Source organism: Trachypithecus francoisi, unplaced genomic scaffold (assembly GCF_009764315.1).
Source record: "Trachypithecus francoisi isolate TF-2019V2 unplaced genomic scaffold, Tfra_2.0 Lachesis_group2, whole genome shotgun sequence".
In the NCBI taxonomy this organism is placed as follows: domain Eukaryota; kingdom Metazoa; phylum Chordata; class Mammalia; order Primates; family Cercopithecidae; genus Trachypithecus; species Trachypithecus francoisi.
Genome location: NW_022681465.1, coordinates 108,665,737 through 108,684,880, shown reverse-complemented (window position 1 = coordinate 108,684,880; position 19,144 = coordinate 108,665,737). Strand labels below are relative to the sequence as shown.

Below are 19,144 nucleotides of genomic sequence, written 5' to 3'. Positions count from 1 at the left end.
GGGTTTTACTGTTATATTGCAAAGCCTTGCCTCTCAGTTTATGTCTCTCCCAATTTCATTTATATTTTAAGTTCTCTAAAATAAACATGTTATTCAATTGCACTTGAGACCTTTAAAATGAAGTGGATTTGGATTAAGCAGGCTTTCCTATTGAAGTAGGCGCACTCTAATAGGAAAGATGGGTTTTAGTGGGCTACACTTCTTTTTAACTCATAAAGAAGTCTCAATTTACCAGCAGTGTACTTTGGTTTAAAAGTATAAGTGTGAGCCTCAGATTTTTGAAATCATATTTGTCAGTTAACTTGAATGAAAGAAAGTCATGAAGTTATCCTTGGTTGATAATTCTAATTGAAAATATTTCATGCAAATATCTTGTCCTGTGAGGCTACAAATTAGCTTTGATTTCTTGTTGATTTCAAAGCACAGTATGGCTTTGACAAACTTTACATACTGCTTATCCTATTTTACAGTTTCAAATTTCAAACCTCTTTACAGTGGTTTCCTCTTAGGATGCATATTTGATGCTTGTCGTGTCAGGTCTTTTTTGTTACTTGCCTTTTTTTTTAATCAGCATGAAAATGAACATGCATAATACATTAAAAAATCTTTTCAGGTACATTGTTACATGTTTTTATTTGTATTATTTGGAGGTTAATAAGTATTTCTAGGATCTTTTATTTATTATTTGAAATGAAATGTATTAAATAGAAAACAGTTTTTTTAACCCTGTGACTTTGTATTGCGTTTTGAAAATGTTGATGTGTTGAGGTGTATAATTGAATACCGTAGAAACAAAATGGAGATTTGAGGATGATGAATTGAAAACTAGGTATTTTTTGTGCTGAGATTCTAAGATCAGTTACTGTTGTCCTTATAAAAGTCTAATACGGTCACTCAGCTGTTAAAAACCTAATCCTCTATTTAAAAAAATATACAAAAACAAATTGTCTATCTTTCTGCCTGATCTCTTCTCAAGTACTAACACAATGGAAGCAGTGGGTGATCTGTCAGTGTGTTTGGTTTGTCAATGATGGTTTTGTATAAATATTGGGAGGGTAAGAAATAAAATCGCACAGTAAAATATGATTTCATCTGCCTTTTCTCTGCAGCTCCATGGCTCATGCTGCGGTGTGAAATTCTCATTTTACACACTTTGCAGGCGGAGCACATGAATTATGCATTGAGCAAGAAAAATCTCCTGCCTCAAGTCCTATATGCATTTACCCAGGTTCTGTCTCTATTACCAAGATGAATTGCAAATGGAGAAATGTTTGATGGAATAGAGCTCTTAACTTCTTTGTTTAGAATTCAGAATTTTATTTTTATAGTAGAGCCTTTAAGTATGAAAATGTTTTGAACTTACTATGGATTTTTTAAAATGAAAAATGAAATCTAATATAAGAGGAATACCAAACACATCATGAAGCATTCTATAGCCTTGATTCAGAATGCAAGGGTTTTTCAATTCAGTAGAAATGACCATTATCTATTGCTAATGTTGTATTTCAGTCACTGGTTATTTGCTGTTCTCAGAAAGTCAATGAAATTCTGTCCTTTTGAAAGCCTTTTTTCTCTCTGTTCTAAGCCTCTAATAAGCGATTATGCCAGTTTCACATGCAGCTCTGTTCTATGTTATATGTGACCTGATATGTATTTAATAGATATTGTTACACACTCTTGGCTGTGAAGTAGAAAATAAGGTATAGACTTGCCTTCAGCTTTAACTTCATCTTGATTTGATAGGTTTCTAATTTTTCAGGTGGGAAGGTTACAGTTCCATAAAGACAGTCATGCACCATTGTAGCTTATAGGAAGCTACACCCATTGTGCTCAGCATAGCATTTTGATAAGTCACATGATGATATGCTCTTTTTGTTACATGTTCTTTCTTCACAGGAATGATATTCTAGTTGAGACAGCAGTTTCATTTGGCACTTGTTTTCATTTACTTGCGACTTTTAAATTTTAGCTTCAAAACTAACATTTCTTTCTTCTATTTTTTTCCCCATCTTAGACATTGTTTACTCATTTGAGAAATGGAGAGAGTGGCAAATACTATTTCTTTCGTTTTTCAATGAGGAATGAAAATTAAAACTTAACTAGATGATTTGGAGTGTTCAGTGATAAAAATAATTACTTTCAAGAAGAAAATTAGTGCCTTTTTAAGTGTATTAATAATGTATATTATTATGTTGTCCTTGAAGTTTCTGAGTATCAGCATAAGGGAAAAAGCAAGTGAAATTTAAATTATTTTAAAATGTTACCTATGTATAATTTTATGTAATGCTTTTGTTCATGTATGTGCACTGTTGTAGGAGCTCTAACACTGTGTAAACTTTAAATGGTGATAAAATATATTTTGCTTCAGTGGTACCTTCTTGTGGCTAAATGAATACTTCGAAAATATTTATTAGCACATTAACAATAAGCTATAGAATTTTGGTTGATTATAAGTTACTTGAAGGCAGCACTGCATCTGTCTTGGCTGTTATTTCCATTGCTTGGCACAGAATCGAATATATATTTAAAATTCTATACATACCTATTGAATGAATGAATGAATGACAAAATAAACAAAAACATTTTAGTAGAAACTTTAGTTTTGGTCTGTGATTTGAGAAAATTTAATGTAAAACATAGTATAGATTAGAAAGATAAACTTTGACCCAATTATATTTAACGCCCTACTCTTTGTTGGCCTTTAGTTGTTTGTAATGCACTTAATTAATACAATTTTCTTTTTAAGAGATTTACAAATTTTTTCTCAATCTCTAACCAAACTGTGAACAGTTCAGGCTTAGGGGCACTGTATTCTAGTTCATGGATATATACATTTTGTAAGTACAGTAGACCAAATAAGCTGAGGGAAGCCCTAATTATATGCAGATATGTTTTGAAATATTTATTTTCTCTACAAAACAGTAGAGCAAGTATGTGAGTCCTTTCAACTCTAAAAAGAAAGAGCCTGGGAGTTTGATAAACCCAGTATAGAAACATAAAATATCTAGTACAATGCCTGTCACAAACTGTATCAGAAAAGGCTGACCTATCACAAGCCCATCAAAAATCTCTGAGCTCTGCATATATTGAGTATTTCTTTTTCTTAAGTAAACCTGTTTAGAAGTTATTTTCAAGAATATTTGTGGACTCTCTACCAAAGAGCCACTTTACGTTTTTATGTTAGCAAGAAGTTGTCAGGTTATAAAATAATTATATACCTTTAAATTTTCTTCTGACATTTATAATTTTTAAACACGAAATAGTTTAAAATAAGAGTTTGCATAGTGGGTAAGAAATACTTTATGCTAATTGAGACAAATGTTGATTCAGGAAAACATTTTGTATAACCATACAGAAGTTCAATTTGTTGATACCACTAAGCAGAGAAAAAAATGTTTTGGAATATTAAGGACTACATAGATTTTTAAAACAGAACATGTGATAAATGAAATATTTGTTATTTTATAGGAGAAAGAAAAGAAAACAAAACAAGGTAGAACTCTGCTTACCAAAGATGTTTCACTTCTAGATTTGGATGATTGTAAGTATTGTAATTTAAAATATTTCTTCTGTGTTTAGTAAGAGTATTTTTTATTTGTATAGTGCCTTTTATTTACATGTCCCAAAATATATCAATATTTATTGTGTAAGACTTATAGATGAATAATGCAAGAAAGTTTTGGAAATCAGTGGTATTTGTTTATTTCATCTATTCAGCATATCACTTTATTATCACATGAACAAATATAGATGGCCAAATAAAAGTATACAAAATTCATTTTAAAATCTTTTGCTTTAGTAATTTATATGTGTTTTGTTAAATAGTCATCCATATCTTATAACTTCTACATTGTGAAATGTGGATTATGGGGATTGACACATGTAACTTAAGGAGGTAGAGGATTAAGGAAATGGAAAGGACATCACCATCTTCCACTTGGCACAATTTTAGTAGCAATGAAAAATAGGTTACAAAGCTTTTGGAGGCCAGTTTCGCTACACCTATCAGTCTTTTACCTACAAAAAATCTTTGTCCCAGCAAATCTGAGAATTCAGAATCCTACAAATATATTCACCCAAGTGTGCAGAGATATATATATATTTATCACCTCCTGTTAAATCCTCCTGCATTGTGAGAGAGAGATAGTGGTACTTTGTTGCACTAGGAGAAGAGTAACAAGAAGTGAGATTTCATGAATATTAAACTACTGTCATTTTTTGATAGAGTTTTTCTGTGCTGGGAGTGAGTTATGTTTTAGATTATCTCATTCTGTCATAGATGTGTTCTGTTTATATTGTTTACCTGCCCTGTCCCCAATAGACATGGCATATACTTAATATTGAGAAATTAAAATATATAATACAGAGAAATAACAGAGAAACTAGAAATAAAAATGGAGTTAAATTTCAATCATGTTTTACATATTAGCTAAGATTTTGAGGTTTGGTAACATCCAGTGTTGCTAAGGTTTGGAGAAACAGACGCACATGTTTTTGGTAGGAATATAAATAGGTACAGCTCGTTGGAGTCATTTTAGCAATATCTATCAAAACTTAAATTGCACATATCCTTTCACGTAGCTGTTCTCCCCACCCGCCGAGACAGAATCTCACTTTGTTGCCCAGGCTGGAGTGCAGTGGCACTACCTCGGCTAACTGCAACCTCAGCCTTCTGAGTTCAGGCAGTTCTCCTGCCTCAGCCTCCTGAGTAGCTGGGACTACAGGCACGTGCCACATCACGCCCATCTAATTTTTTGTACTTTTAGTAGAGATGGGGTTTCACTGTGTTAGCCAGGATGCTCTCTATCTCCTGACCTCGTGATCCGCCTACCTCGGCCTCCCAGAGTGCTGGGATTACAGGCGTGATCCACCACACCCCGCCAACATAGCCGTTCTTTTCCAGAAATTTATCCTACTGATAAACTACTGATAAAATCAGATCTTATTTCTTTCTTATTTTAAACCCTTGAATTTAATGGCTTAATTTTGCATTTAGATGAAAGCCCATACTCCTTTTCCAGGTTTCTCAGACTGTGGATGATCTGACCCCTCTCTGCTTCTTATCCACATTTCATCCTACTTTGTTTTTATGCATTTGTCACACATACCAGGCTCATTTCTGTCAAGGGCCTTTCTACTGCTGTTCCCCTGCTAAGAACAATTCCCCCAGATTTGGCAGGCTGATCCTTACTTCCCCAACTCAGAAGTCACCTACTCTTACACACTGTCTTGGTCCCTTTGAGCTGGCATAACAAAATACCTTAGACTGGATAATTTGTAAACAGCAGAAATTAATTATTCATAGTTCTGGAGGCTGGGATGTCCAACATCAAAGTGCCAGCATATTTGACAATTGGTGAGGGCTAGCTCTGCTTCAAAGATAGTGACTTCTGTTTCCTCATGTGACAGAAGGAAGAAACACTATCCCTTATATCTCTTTTATAAGGGCACCAAGCCCATTCATGAGGGTAGAACCCCCATAACCTAATTACCTATTAAAGGCCCTGCCAGAGTCTGGATTAGGTTTCAATATGAATTTTGGAGGGACACAAATACTCAGACCATAGCACAAACCTTCACCTGTTATTCTTGTCTTCATGGCATTTTTCACGCTATGACATTACCTTAAAATTTTGGTACTTGATTATTGTCTCTTTCTCCTGACTAAGATATAAGTTCCATGAGGACAGGATCTCTGTCTGTCTTGCTCACTGCTATTTCTAGTGTATAGAGTGGCTCCTGCCAGTTAGTGGGCACCCAGTAAATATTTCTTGAATTGATAATACATATAAAGGCATATATAAAAATTTCATTGTGGCATTGTTCAGTGGTTAGCTCCGGTGTCCTTGTGATGTAGGACTAACCTGGAAACAGACAAGAATAAGACTTTCATTTTTTTTTTTTTTTTGAGACAGAGTCTCTCTCTGTCACCCAGGCTGGAGTGCAGTGGCCAGATCTCGGCTCACTGCAAGCTCCGCCTTCCAGGTTTATGCCATTCTCCTGCCTCAGCCTCCCGAGTAGCTGGGACTACAGGGGCCCGCCACCTCGCCCGGCTAGTTTTTTGTATTTTTTAGTAGAGACGGGGTTTCACCGTGTTAGCCAGGATGATCTCAATCTCCTGACCTTGTGATCCGCCTGTCTCGGCCTCCCAAAGTGCTGGGATTACAGGCTTGAGCCACTGTGCCAGGCCAAGACTTTCATTTTATGTTTTGTATCTTTCTGTGACATTTGAATATCTTACATATGTATGTTTGTAACCTTCACAATTTTAAAGTTTAAAATTATAAAAGAATAACAGTAAAGTACATTTAAAAAGGAACTAAGAGTAAATGTTACAAGAACTAGAGTGTACTAATTACAAGTTTTTCTTCTTATATTCAACGTTGGATTTCCTGGCAACTATGGTAAAAAAGGAAAAACCTATAAAATGATATAATTGTTATAGTTCCATTCTATAAAAAGTATATTTTTATATGTTGAGACACAAACTTTTTTAAAAAATCAAGGTTTTAAGAACTGATATGAAAGTTTTTTTGAATTTTTAAGGGAACTTTGATACCAACCTACATTTTTTAACTCACTATAGGATAAGTACTTCTCTTTGGTTTTGATACCGAAGTGCTCCTTTCTTTAAAAATCTTTCATAGTCCTGCATTTGTCAGAAATGACACTTGAAACTCTTGTTAACAAGTCAGTTCAGCCTACGTTTTCTGGATCGTCTGCTAAGTGCAAGGTACTTCGGTAGGTACTGTAATAGATAAATAGAATTTAGTCATTCCCTTCCAAAAACTAAAATCTAGTCAGAGACGCAGATACCTGGACAAGTAACTATTGTATATGAGAGAAAATAGAGATTCATAGTATAGTGAAGAAACAAAGAGGGAGCTGAAAACCCCTCTTTAGGGTTTTCATTAACCCCAAATTTAAAAACTACAAAATCCTTGTGGAAGAACCATGATCTGAGCTTAAAGACAAGCAGAGTGCCAACTTCATTATATGCCTCCTATTAGCCTACAGTAGTTTTCCATTGCCCGTGGCATGCAGTTTGTTGCTCAGACACTACAGTGTCACTCTCCAGTGGCTTTAGTTCTTAACTGTGAGAATTAGATGAATCTTGAAAGAAGGCCAGACACATTCCCTGTGTTTTATCTAAGAGGCACATCATAATCCACACAGGTTGCTGGGTAGGTACACAGTACATACCAGGAAGACTGCAAGTACTGAATTTATTCATTTCTTCATTCAGGAAATGTTAATTGAGTACTTGCTATGATCTTTATAATCTGCTACATACTGGAGATTTCTAAATGAATACAATATTGTCCCTACCCAAGGAACGCTCAAAGTGTAATGGGAAAAACAGATAAATTGGCAATTAGATTGCCTCATTATAGATGAAATGAGGAGAAATGCACAAAATACTGTTTAGTATCAAGGTACCTAATCCACCTAGCAGTATCAAAATTTAACTTTTGAGTTGAGTTTAAGAAAGCATCAGTTGGCTGAGCATGGTGGCTTACACCTGCAATACCAGCACTTTGGGGAGCCTAGGCGGGCACATCACCTGAGACCAAGAGATCGATACCAGCCTGGCCAACATGGTGAAACCCCATCTCTACTAAAAATACAAAAATTAGGCAGGTGTCGTGGCACACGCCTGTAATCCCAGTTACTCGGGAGGCTGTGGCAGGAGAATTGCTTAAACCTGGGAGGCAGAGGTTCCAGTGAGCCAAGATCACGCGACTGCACTCCAGCCTGGGTGACAGAGCGATGCTCCATCTCAAAAAAAGAAAAAAAGCATCAGTCAAGCAGTTGGAGGCATGAGGGGAGGGTATACTAGGCAGAATAAAGGTGTGGAGGAGGGAAAGAGCTTGCTACTGTCAGAATTAATGATTGTCTCTCTCTAAGGCAGCAACCCTAGTAATAGACTGACTCTATTACAAAGTAATTTGGTTATTTCTCTTACTATTTCCCCTGTTGTATCTGTTGAGGGGATGTTATCATGAGCACAGGGATTAGTCCTATGCTTTTAATCAGTTTAGTAGTTTCTTTGTGTCTCATTTTATTCATTTGTAATTTTTTTTAAAGACTGTAAAACTTCTACAGTTTCTTTAGATCATTAAGTTATATGACTCTCTTTCATGGGAGTCAGTTAACAATACATGAGAAAAATATTTGTTCTAGGATAATGTATGACCTAACAGTCTTTTGTTAGACTTAGAGATATCAATATGCTTTCTATGTTTCAGGCATATTTTATATTCCTGGAATTACAATATATTTTAGGGCCCCATACCATGTGCTCTCAGTAGGACAATCATAAATCAGTTATCATATTCTAGTGTTCTTTTATAGGAAATGTAAACCTATGTCATTACATTGTTAGTACAAGTGACGGTGAAGTATTTAAAAAATCTCTGTCAGCCAACAATAATCATACGTCAAATAAGCCTTATGATATGTAATATCACATTGTCGAGTGAATTGTGGTCAAGGCAGTAGAATGGAGTCGCTGAGAGGACAGTGGAGCAAGCTGTCTGAGTTTCAATCCCAGCTCTGTTACTCACTAGTTGTGTCATCTTGGACAATTTACTTAACCTCTCCATGCTTTAGCTGCTTTGTCTATAAAATTGAGATGGTACAAATACTTTTGGGAGTCATTTAATTCTCAAAGGATGAAATGAGTTGATATATGTAAAAACATTTAGAACTGTGCCTGACACATGATAGGCATTACTGGGGTTAGTAACGATGCTGGTGCTGATGATGCCAATGATACAGATGATGCAGCAAATTACATATTAAATAACAACATATTAAGCCATTATATATTCAGTTTTTCTTATTCTTAAATCTTAAGGCAATGCTTTGATCAGAAGAATAATTGAATAATTATTAGATCTACTTTTAGAAAAGAAGATATTTTATAGAAAGTTTTTAAAATAAAAAGAAGAAAATAAAATTAACTTGTAATCCAAACACCCCAGGTTACATTCCAACATATCAGTTTAGATTCTCTTCATATGCAAATCCCCCCTCCAAATTGGATTGTACTGAGAAGCTGTTTTATCACTTGCTTTCTCCTCTGTTTAAAGTACATGTTTTTAGCCAGTGTGGTGGCTCATGTCTATAATCTAGCACTTTGGAGGCCAAGGCAGGAGGATTGCTTAAGCCCAGGAGGTCAAGGCTGTGGTGAACTGTGATTGTGCCATCGCACTCCAGCCTAAGTGACAGAGCAAGACCCTGTTTCCAAAAAAAAAAAAAACAAAACCTACGTTCTTTATAATTGCATAGTTGTCCTTTATACTGTTATAACAAATTCTGTTTAACAGATTTACTATTGTTGGGAATTTAGCTGGTTTCCATTTTTTTGCTATCATAATTAGTGAAGTAACATTCATCATTGTAAATATATATTTCAATATCTCTGTAACGGTTTCCTTAAGATAAATTTCCAGGAGTAGTATTGCTGGAACAAATACTTTGAAGAATTTGTTTGTCCAAAATTGACTTCTAGGCTTGGCATGGTGGCTCATGCCTGTAATCCCAGCTACATGGGAGGCTGAGACAGGAGGATTGCTTGAAGCTGGGAGTTCGAGACCAGCCTGGACAACAAAGTGAGACTCCTGTCTCTACAAAAAGATAGAAAAATAAGCGGGGCATGGTGGCATACACCTGTAATACTAGCTACTCAGGACACTGAGGCAGGAGGATCACTGGAGTCCAGAAATTCAAGGCTACACTGAGCTGTGATTATGCCACTCCACTCCAGCCTGGGAGACAGATAAACTCCTTCTCAAAAATAAGTAAATAAAATTGCCTTTCAGAAAGCTTGCACCAGCTTACACAGTATCAGTATGAGTGTGCTATATTCCTTGTACCTTCACCAATGCTAGATTTTGTATTTTAAAATTACCTTTTCTAATTTGACAGATGGACATGATATTTCATTTTAACTTGTATGCTAGGACATTTTTTTTTAAAACCCTATAGAGTCACTTTGTTTTTACACATTACTAATGAAATACTTCAGCACGGTCAACTAGCCTCAGAATTCACTTTAGGATAAGCTTTCAATGCCAACTTTCATCTCGCCATACCTGCAAACAGATTCATAATCATCTCTTTAATAGCAGAGCACACATCTTCTGAAATGATATTAAAACCCATCCTTTTTTAAAAAAAAAAGAGCAGAACTTGCTTGTGGTGTGAATTTTCTTCTCTTGTGTCTTGGTAGTATTTAGCCAAACCACCATTGAAATCAGAGGCTGTTTCTTACTCAGTTTTTTATTCCTTACATGGGCATTCTAATATTTTGAAAGGATGGATGGTGGGTGGATGGGTAGACAGGTGTACAAAGGAATGAACAAACAGGCATTTGGAACTTACCTGAAAAGTTACTTGTTGCATGGGAAAGCAACACATTATGATCCAAGTTAGAAGAAGCAGTTTCTAATTCTATCGTGGTTCTACCATTCACTTTTTTAATGACCTTGTCAATATTAGTCTCCCTGTGGCTCAGTTTCCAGTGTCTTCAATATTAAATGCTCTTTCTAAGCCTTCATATTGCCATTGCCTCACTTCATTCCTAAACTATTGTAAATTCTTCCATACTCCCAACCCTGCCTTCAGTCTGTGCATTGTACTACCGTCTGATTGACCATCCTGCAGGACCATATTCATTGTCATTCCTCTGTTTGATCGATTTTTGGCTGTTCTCCGTGGTCAATAGGATAAGTCCAGTCCCCTTAGTTTTTCAATTTCCCACCTCCCAGCCTTTGTTTATAGCATTCTGTTATCCAACAATTAACTGGCTTCTTTCTTTCCTCTTACTCAAATCCCACCCTTACTTAAAAATTGGACTTCATTCTCTCCTATTCATGAAGCCTCCTCTTCCACTCCATCTCCAGTGATCCTTGTTTTCCCCCGACTCTGTGACACTTACTAACTCTACAGGGGTTTTCAGTGTGGGTCTAAGGAAGCCTGGGGGTTTGAAGCTGTGCTTCAGCCCTACTAAGTGAGCATGGGGAAGACCAAGAGCTCCACTACCTCCCCATCCAACCTCCAGGCTGCTTTTTTAATTATATATGTTGATATTTTATTTAGTGTTTCCTTTGAATTTTTTCTTCTTTGGCCATATCATTTACGGACTGTATTGTTTCTTTTTAATTTTTTTTTTCAGATATGTGTATCTGTTTTTCTTAATTAGGTTTTGTTACTTAAGGATCTTGAACTTTTTTGTCTCTCACTTGCTACCTTGCAGAAGAAATATTTGTTGTTAACTTTATGGATTAATATTTGTTCTGCCTTGTTCACTGGATGTTGTGAGACTGAAATGAGAAAAAGATGCTTTGAAAATTACTGTCACAGCTGGGTGTCATGGCACACACCTGTAATCCCAGCAGTCTGGGAGGCCAAAGTAGGAGGATTGCCTGAGCCTAGGAGTTAGAGACCAGCCTGGGCAACATGGGAAGACCCTATCTCTTTAAAAAAATAAACGCTGGGTTTGGTGGCATGCACATACTTAGGAGGCTGAGATTGCTTGGGCCCAGGAAGGGATTGCACCACTTTACTCCAGCCTGGGCAACAGAGCAAGACCCTATCTCCAAAAATAAAAATAAAAAATGTCAAATTAAGTAAATGTTATTCCCTTTAGAATAGTATTTTGGAGTGAGAACTTGTTGGAAGCTAAAACTTGACCACATTTTAATGTATTTTATTCAAATGGTTTAGAAGCACCAAAAATTAATGTTATTGTCTGTTCACACAGACTAGCAGAAATACAAACCTATAAAGACACAAATTTGTATTACATGAGAAGTACAGTTATAGAAGTTTGTCCAAGTATATCTGTGGAACAAAGAAGGCACATATAAGCTGTTTGCAGGTGAGCCAGAGAGTGTTTTCCTTTTAAAGGGTAGCTTGCCAGATCAAAGTTGCAAGATGGGCAAGGCAGAGAAGTAGGCAAACAGAGTAGAATATAAAAGGCTCCAAGACATAGAACAAGATCTTGGGAACTATTATCCCATAGAACTAGCGCATAACACTGCTGAAATTGGAGATAAGCTGGACCTGAATAGTCCAGTATGGTGTCCACAAGCCACATGCAATTACTTAAATTAATCAAAATTTAAAATGCATTTATTTAGTCATACTAGCCACATATCAAGAAGATGTTAGACATATGTGGCTAGTGGCCACTTTATTAGATGTAGAACATTTCTGTTATCACAGGAAGTGCTGTTAGACAGGACTGGGGCAGACCGTAGAGGACTTAGTGAACTTGAGGAGTTGGGCTTTTATCTTGTAGGCAGTTACGAGCCTTCAAAGAGTCTTAAGCAGGGAAGTAACATGATCAGACTTGGATTTTTAGATTTCCAAACTTACAGTATCAGTTCTCAAGTATATAGCAGTTTTAGAATCAGTCAAACATTTCCATCTAGCACATAGCTTTTTCTGAAAAAGTATAATTACAAGGGAATTAGGTAGCCTGGACCCCGAATTAGAGTAGAGAATAAAATAGATATAGGATTTAAACATCTTTCAAGACTTCTAATTCCACTGGAGCATTCTCTTGGAAGCGATTGTTATTCTTTTGATAGTCTGAGGGAAAAAAAATGCTGCTTTACCTTTTTAGGGAGATTACTGGGTGATAAATGTTAGTGATAATGTTATGTGAAAAAATTTTCACAAACTATTACTCAAGATATTTATATCTTTATTTTGTTATAGGATTTACCATTATGTTTTGAAAGCTAAGGCTAATAACTGCCATGACTTGATAATAACTTGACTAAATCAAGATGTTAAATAGAATTGTCATACATTTATTAATCAAAGTAATTTAATTAGATTTACTAACAAAATAAAAATGTTGCTTTTAATAATTTGAATTAAATGTTCATGCACATTTACTAATTTGGGCCTTTTCTTACAGTTAACCCAGTATCTACTCCAGTTGCACTTCCCACACCAGCTCTTTCTCCAAGTTTGATGGCTGATCTTGAAGGTTTAAACTTGTCAACTTCCTCTTCAGTCATCAGTGTAAGTTATTTTTAAAATACACCAGCTCAGTTTTCTTACGTTGCCATTGTATCTTTTTTATTAAATGTAAATACTTGAAGTGGATTCTTAGTTTTGAACAGATTCTTCTCTAAGAACAAGCCCAATGTAGCTAAGACCTTTTAATTTTTTAAATAATTTACTCAAACCATTGTCTTCTCAGTTTTTTTCCCTTGTTGTCCACACTTAATTATCATCTGTATGTTTTTCTCTGGTATTGTTATATATCTGTAACATACAAAGGTTTTTCACCACATTGACACAGTACATAACACCTGAACTGTGCCACAAAAAGTTGTCTACATTAACAGACTTTCGTTTCCGTAATCATTTTATTCCTACCACGCTATTTTTTCATAGACTATTAAAAACTCATGACTGTTTTTATTTAAAAGTTCAAGATAACTTTTTTCTTTGTCTTATTTTTGTACATTTGTTTACATGTGTTGGTGTCTTTAAAATTATTCTGTAATGTTATTTATAGAATGTGATGTGAAGTGAGGCTAGAACCTACCTGTCACAAAATAATGCAAAAACCATCAACTTATCATGGTATTTGAAGCTGCCACAACTTTTTATTGTGTTAGCATATTATATCCACTAACCTTTCACTGTAAATCAAGCATGCTGCCTAAGATACGTAATCTGTTGATATGCTTGACCTCTTGTTAATTTGTTGTCAGAAATCTGACAGACTAAGAGACAGAATAGTAAGCTTTGATGGGCATAGGTAGCTTCAGTAGATCTGGTTCTCAGGGCTGGCAGGGTACTACAGGGTATGTAACTGATCATCTGAACTGCCTGGGAGCATAGAGCTGCTTCTGCCAAAAGTGGGAGAAAGAAGTGCCTAATTCTTGTGTGTTATTATGGAAAAAAATTCCTCCTTCAAAGCAAGTATGCTATCAGGGCTATGCAGTGAAATACTGAAAAAAGCTATCTGCATTTCCGTTCGACACTGGTCACCTCGCTTAGAAAGTACAGGTGAAAAGTTTTAAGCTACAATGTTCTCTTTAAGCATAGAATGAGATTATCTCTTAACCACTCAGAAATGAATAAGGATGGTATTTGCGATTTTAATTTGTCCTTGTTTCTAAAAGGAAAAGGCACATTAAAAGATATGAAGGGGGAAGCATTGAAAATAAGCAGTTAAGTCTTTCGTTTATTCAGGTAATAAGTATTTATTGAGCATTTGTGGTAGGCTCTAAAGAAAAAGTGTTAATCAAAAAATCAATAGTGAAGCAGTTAGTACCTTGAATGGAACAGGAGGTCCTTAAAACCTTGGTTGGCAGTAAGGTAGTGAATAAATAATAACTTAGGCTCTGATATCAGATGTCCAGGGTGCAAACCCCTGCTTTGCCACTTAATAGCTATGTGACTGTGGGCAAATTGGTACTCTTAAACCTCCTTTTCCTATGAGAATACTGTCTACCTCATAGGATTGTTATGAGATTAATGAAATAATATATGCAAAGCTCTTAGAACAGTGACTGACACATTGTCATTACTCAGTAAATGTTAACGAATATTCTCCAAAGTGATATATGTGATAATGGACCTGAGTGTAGACTCTTCTACTTTATTAACTATAAGAAGAAAGCAGTTGAGATTAGAAAAGCTTGTAGTAAATTTTCATTCATCACAAAGTAATTGACAGACTCACCCTTTTATACTAAGGAAAATGTTTATTGAGATGGTCTCTTCAAAGGAAAGAAAACCACTCCATCTAAAGTTGGGCAAAAAACGACCGCCAGTTGACACGGCTGAGTGAAGCAGGACCACAACACTCACTCCCCAAAAGCTAACAAAATGATCAAACAAGTAGTGCTAAAAAGAATGACAACCAGAAGTTCACCAGCAACAATAAAATAAGGACAGGAATAGAACTTTAAACAAAGAAAATGCTAGAACTCTGAAAAATGGAACCTGTAGAAATAAACTGAATATTTTGCTGCAGAATGGCATGGCTCCTAATAGCACATCCAGCCCTCAAAACAGTACTGAGAAAAGAAGATGAATCAACCAGAGTTTGATCTTCCTCATTATGTGTCTGAATTTGGAAAGAAGTGGACAGAAGACATCAGAAGAAAATAAGGAAAACCCCTCAAGAATTACAGCTCCCATATAATGCTGTGAGATCTCAATAAATATAGGAGCTTTTTTGGATCCTGAAATGAAGTTCGTAGATGATAGAGTACATCTATAATTTTAAAGTCAACATGTTGTCCTAGTTGAATAGAAAAAATAAAAGTAACATATAATAAACTAATATTTTCAATGATATGTAACTGTTTGACCATGACTACATTAGAAGTAGTTAAATGATGCTGGCACTCATATATAGAACTCATGAATGTGGGAACTATATGTGCAGATTTATATAGGTGTGTTGTTCAGCAACTCAAATGCTATGGGTTGCGGTATTGCCATCAGTGACATAGTTTTCCAAACACTGAACAGTTTTTCTGCACCAAAGTAGTTGCATTCCTGGAAAACTGAACCTGTTAAAATCTTGCCAAAGGGAAGAAAAACTTCGTATTTTATGTGAAATGTTCTAGGATCAAGTAATTTTAAGCACGTTTTCACCTCACGAATGTTTAACAAGACATTTGAATGTTAATCGTTTCATTTTCTCATAGTAGGAAACAGAGCTTTTGTGAGGGACATGGTACGTACAGTCTGTATCGTCAGGATCTGCCCTGTTCATTACCACGAACATCTAGCATTCCTGGCCTTCACTCCTTAAAGCTAGCAGCATCCTTTACTGTCCCTCCCTCCAGTCGTGTCCTAGCTGCAAACGTCAAAGCATTACGTAGCGGTGAGAAGCACAGGCTCTTGATTCAGACTACCTGTGTTCAAATCAGAGTTCTGCACTTTACAAATTAGAGACTTTGGGCAAGTCAGTTCCCCTTCCAGTGCCTCCATTGTTTTCATCTGTAAAATGATCATGCTACCTACCTCATAGGATTGTTGTTGGTATTAAATGATTAACAAACATGAAATGTTTATAACAGTAACTAATACGTACTAATAACTAAATATTTCCTGTTATCATTTTCATTACATGTATATCATTAGTGCAGCTTTATAAAGGAAATGAAGTGTGACCCAAGCAAACTGTGTTTTCTTCTTACTATTAAGGCTGTACACAGATATGCTGAAACATGAAAATTACTATGGATTCTACTTTAAAGAAAAAAGAGTGGGGATACTGCTGATTGTTGAAACCAAGGAAAGGGTGATTCAAAGTAATAGAATCAGTGGCTGTAAAAATTGTGGTCATGTGATTGAGTATAAATGATAAGAATAAGAAATGAAAACTAGAAGGTGAGGAATGGTGACAGGATGCATGGTAATTATTTTTTCAATGTAGGAAAACACTCAGTAATATCCAACATTGAAACCACTTTTGTTTTTGTTTTTAATGAAATGCAGACCTCTTAATGCTTTGTATATACTCAAAGAACATTTATCTGATGTTTTGGAGGGTTTTTTATTTTTTGGTTTTAATTCCATTTCTTTTTCTTCAAAGTAAGATTATAGTCCCATTCTAAGGGATAATTTGTCTGTTTCTCTGTATATCTGTCAGTGGGTACAGAGTGTCATGTTCACCATGGTTAACAGTTGCTTTAGATGGAATGGTTTCAGAATGACTTGTTGATTGTTTTGGTACTTTTCTGTAATGTTTAAATGTTTTATAATTTATAATAAATGATAACTTTTTAAAACAAATTATTACTATAAAAATGAACAAAAGGACAAAAACCAGAAAAATTAATTTATGATATAACAAATCAGAATAGTGCTTACTCCTAGGAGAATTAGTGCTTATAAGGAAAAACAAGATAATGTTCTGTCTTTTGATCTGGGAGCTGTTACATGGGTGTATTCAGCTTATGAAAAAAATCACTGAGCTTTGCACTTAAGATATGTGTACTTTATGTATATTGTACTTCAATAAAACATTTTTAAAAGTGGACAAATGATATAAACACGTTATTCATAGAGGAGGAAATATAGATGATAATATGTGAAAAAGGTTCAGTGGTAGTAATGAATAAATGTAGATTTAAAGAACCATCTTGCCTGTAACATTAGCAAAAATCACAAAAACCAACATCTGTTGTTGCTGAGGTATGCAATGAAGCAGGCATTATACACTGCTCCACTGGTAAAAGTATAAATTATTACATCATTCTGGATGGCAGTTGGGCCATCTGTATAAGAAGCCATCAAAATATGTATACCTTTTGACCAGGTAATCTCATGTCTAGATTCTTCTTCTAAGGAAATAATTAGAATTACAAAGATTTATGTGCATGGTTGTTTAAACCTAAATGTCTAGTGATAGTAGTGATGGTTACAAAAAGTATACAAAAACAATTTAAGGAATTTTGTACAATATTAAGATTTTATAACATATTTTAATAAGATAAAATATGGTATAATGTAAGGTGGAAAAAGGGATACAAAATGTTATGTATATTATCTCAATTTTGTAAAATTGTACAATTGTACTGTTTTCAAATACAGGGAAATTGAAAGAGTAGAAGAAACTGCATCATGATTTTAAGAGCTTTTATGAATGATGAGATTATGGATGTTTTATATTTAATTTTCTTTTACATATTTTTAAATATCTTCCATTTTCTCTTAATCAAGATGTAACACATCTATTACCCGAAAAGCAATACTTTTAAAATAGAAATGGAAAGCACATATATGAATGATGAGGATTCCTTTTTATTTGTTTGGGTGCTTTTCCTTTTCCTCTTCCTTTTCTCTTTCTTTGTCTTTTCTCTTCTTTTCTCTGGGTCTGGCTCTGTCGCTCAGGTTGGAGTATAGTGGTGCGATCTTGGCTCACTGCAATCTCTGCTTCCTGGATTCAAGCCATCCTTCTACCGCAGCCTCCCTAGTAGCTGGGACTACAACTGTCTGGCACCACACCCTGATTTTTATATTTTTGTTGCTAGATATGGCTAATTTGTTGACTAATTTTTAAATTTGTGTTGGTAGAGCTGGGGTTTTGCCATGTTGCCCAGGCTGGTCTCAAACTCCTGGGCTCAAGTGAACCACCACGCTCAGCCAGATTCCTTTTTATTGACCCATCTGCTATCTGTCTTTCTAGATCACCACTACTAATTAGTTGGGTGATATTGAGCAAATCATTTGGTTTTTTTTTTCAACTATGAAATGATAGCAAGACAGATTTCCATGTTTCCTTTTAACTCTGATATTCTATGTGTGTATGAACCTAAGATGGAATTTGGAATTAATGAAAATAATGTCACTGGGTTAATTTGAGTAAGTTTGTTAAAATAAAGAGGTGAAACATTTTTTAGTTTATATGATGACTTTCTAGTCCATCTATAATTTTTATTTATTCTAGTAAATGTTATTTGTTTTCCTTATGTATATGAGATTTTTTCAGTTAACAAAATATTTACAATGAAACCCAAAGAGCAATTGCTTTTTCACACCAAATATTTTTCTAATTAAAAAAGTCACTATTTGTTCCTATCCTTTGAATTATATATTCAGAACATAGAGATTTTTAAAAATAATGCCTGACAAACATTATTATCATTATAAGGAAAGGCTTTAGTTTTTTAAACTCTATAATAGATATTATCTATAAACACAGCATGTTTTAGTCTTGCCAGAGACTGGCCATTGGCCAACAGATAGCTCCATCGAGAGAACATTTTAGTTCCTGTTGTAGTATTTCAGTGAACAAACTAGTTAACTTGGTAAATTTTTTTTTACTGGATTATTATTAGGTCATGAGTTTAAATCAAGCCCTGCAAACACATAAACACCAGTCCTTAAAATGTATGCTTCTTGCAGGGATGAAAAAAGAATAGGGGAAAAAGACAATTTTGTGTGTAAGAATAAGTGTGAAATAAGAATAACTTGTTCACCTCTGGTATTAGAAACATTGAGTGAAACTTTGATCTGTTGTGCTTTAAATTACTTTGTATATTTGGGTCACAAAAATATAAAAGTGAATAAAACAGTTAAAGTTACCTATTTTAGTGTATGTTCTGCTTTAACTGGTAAACATCAACATGAAACCTTGACTCAT

General features: G+C 35.0%; 1 protein-coding gene across 5 annotated transcripts in view; it reads left to right on the top strand.

The window, feature by feature from the left end:
- The window catches only part of AP3B1 (adaptor related protein complex 3 subunit beta 1), a 302,972-nt gene that overhangs the window by 206,077 nt on the left and 77,751 nt on the right, over positions 1-19,144 (top strand). For 2 of the 5 annotated variants that reach the window (XM_033179939.1, XM_033179938.1), the window contains exons 21-22: positions 3,469-3,541; positions 12,938-13,044. In XM_033179939.1, the coding sequence (XP_033035830.1) occupies positions 3,469-3,541; positions 12,938-13,044 (180 nt within the window). Of the gene's footprint in view, positions 1-3,468; positions 3,542-12,937; positions 13,045-14,736; positions 17,039-19,144 lie in introns of those variants that run through there. The other 3 variants (XM_033179941.1, XM_033179940.1, XM_033179942.1) reach the window with 3 other exon arrangements.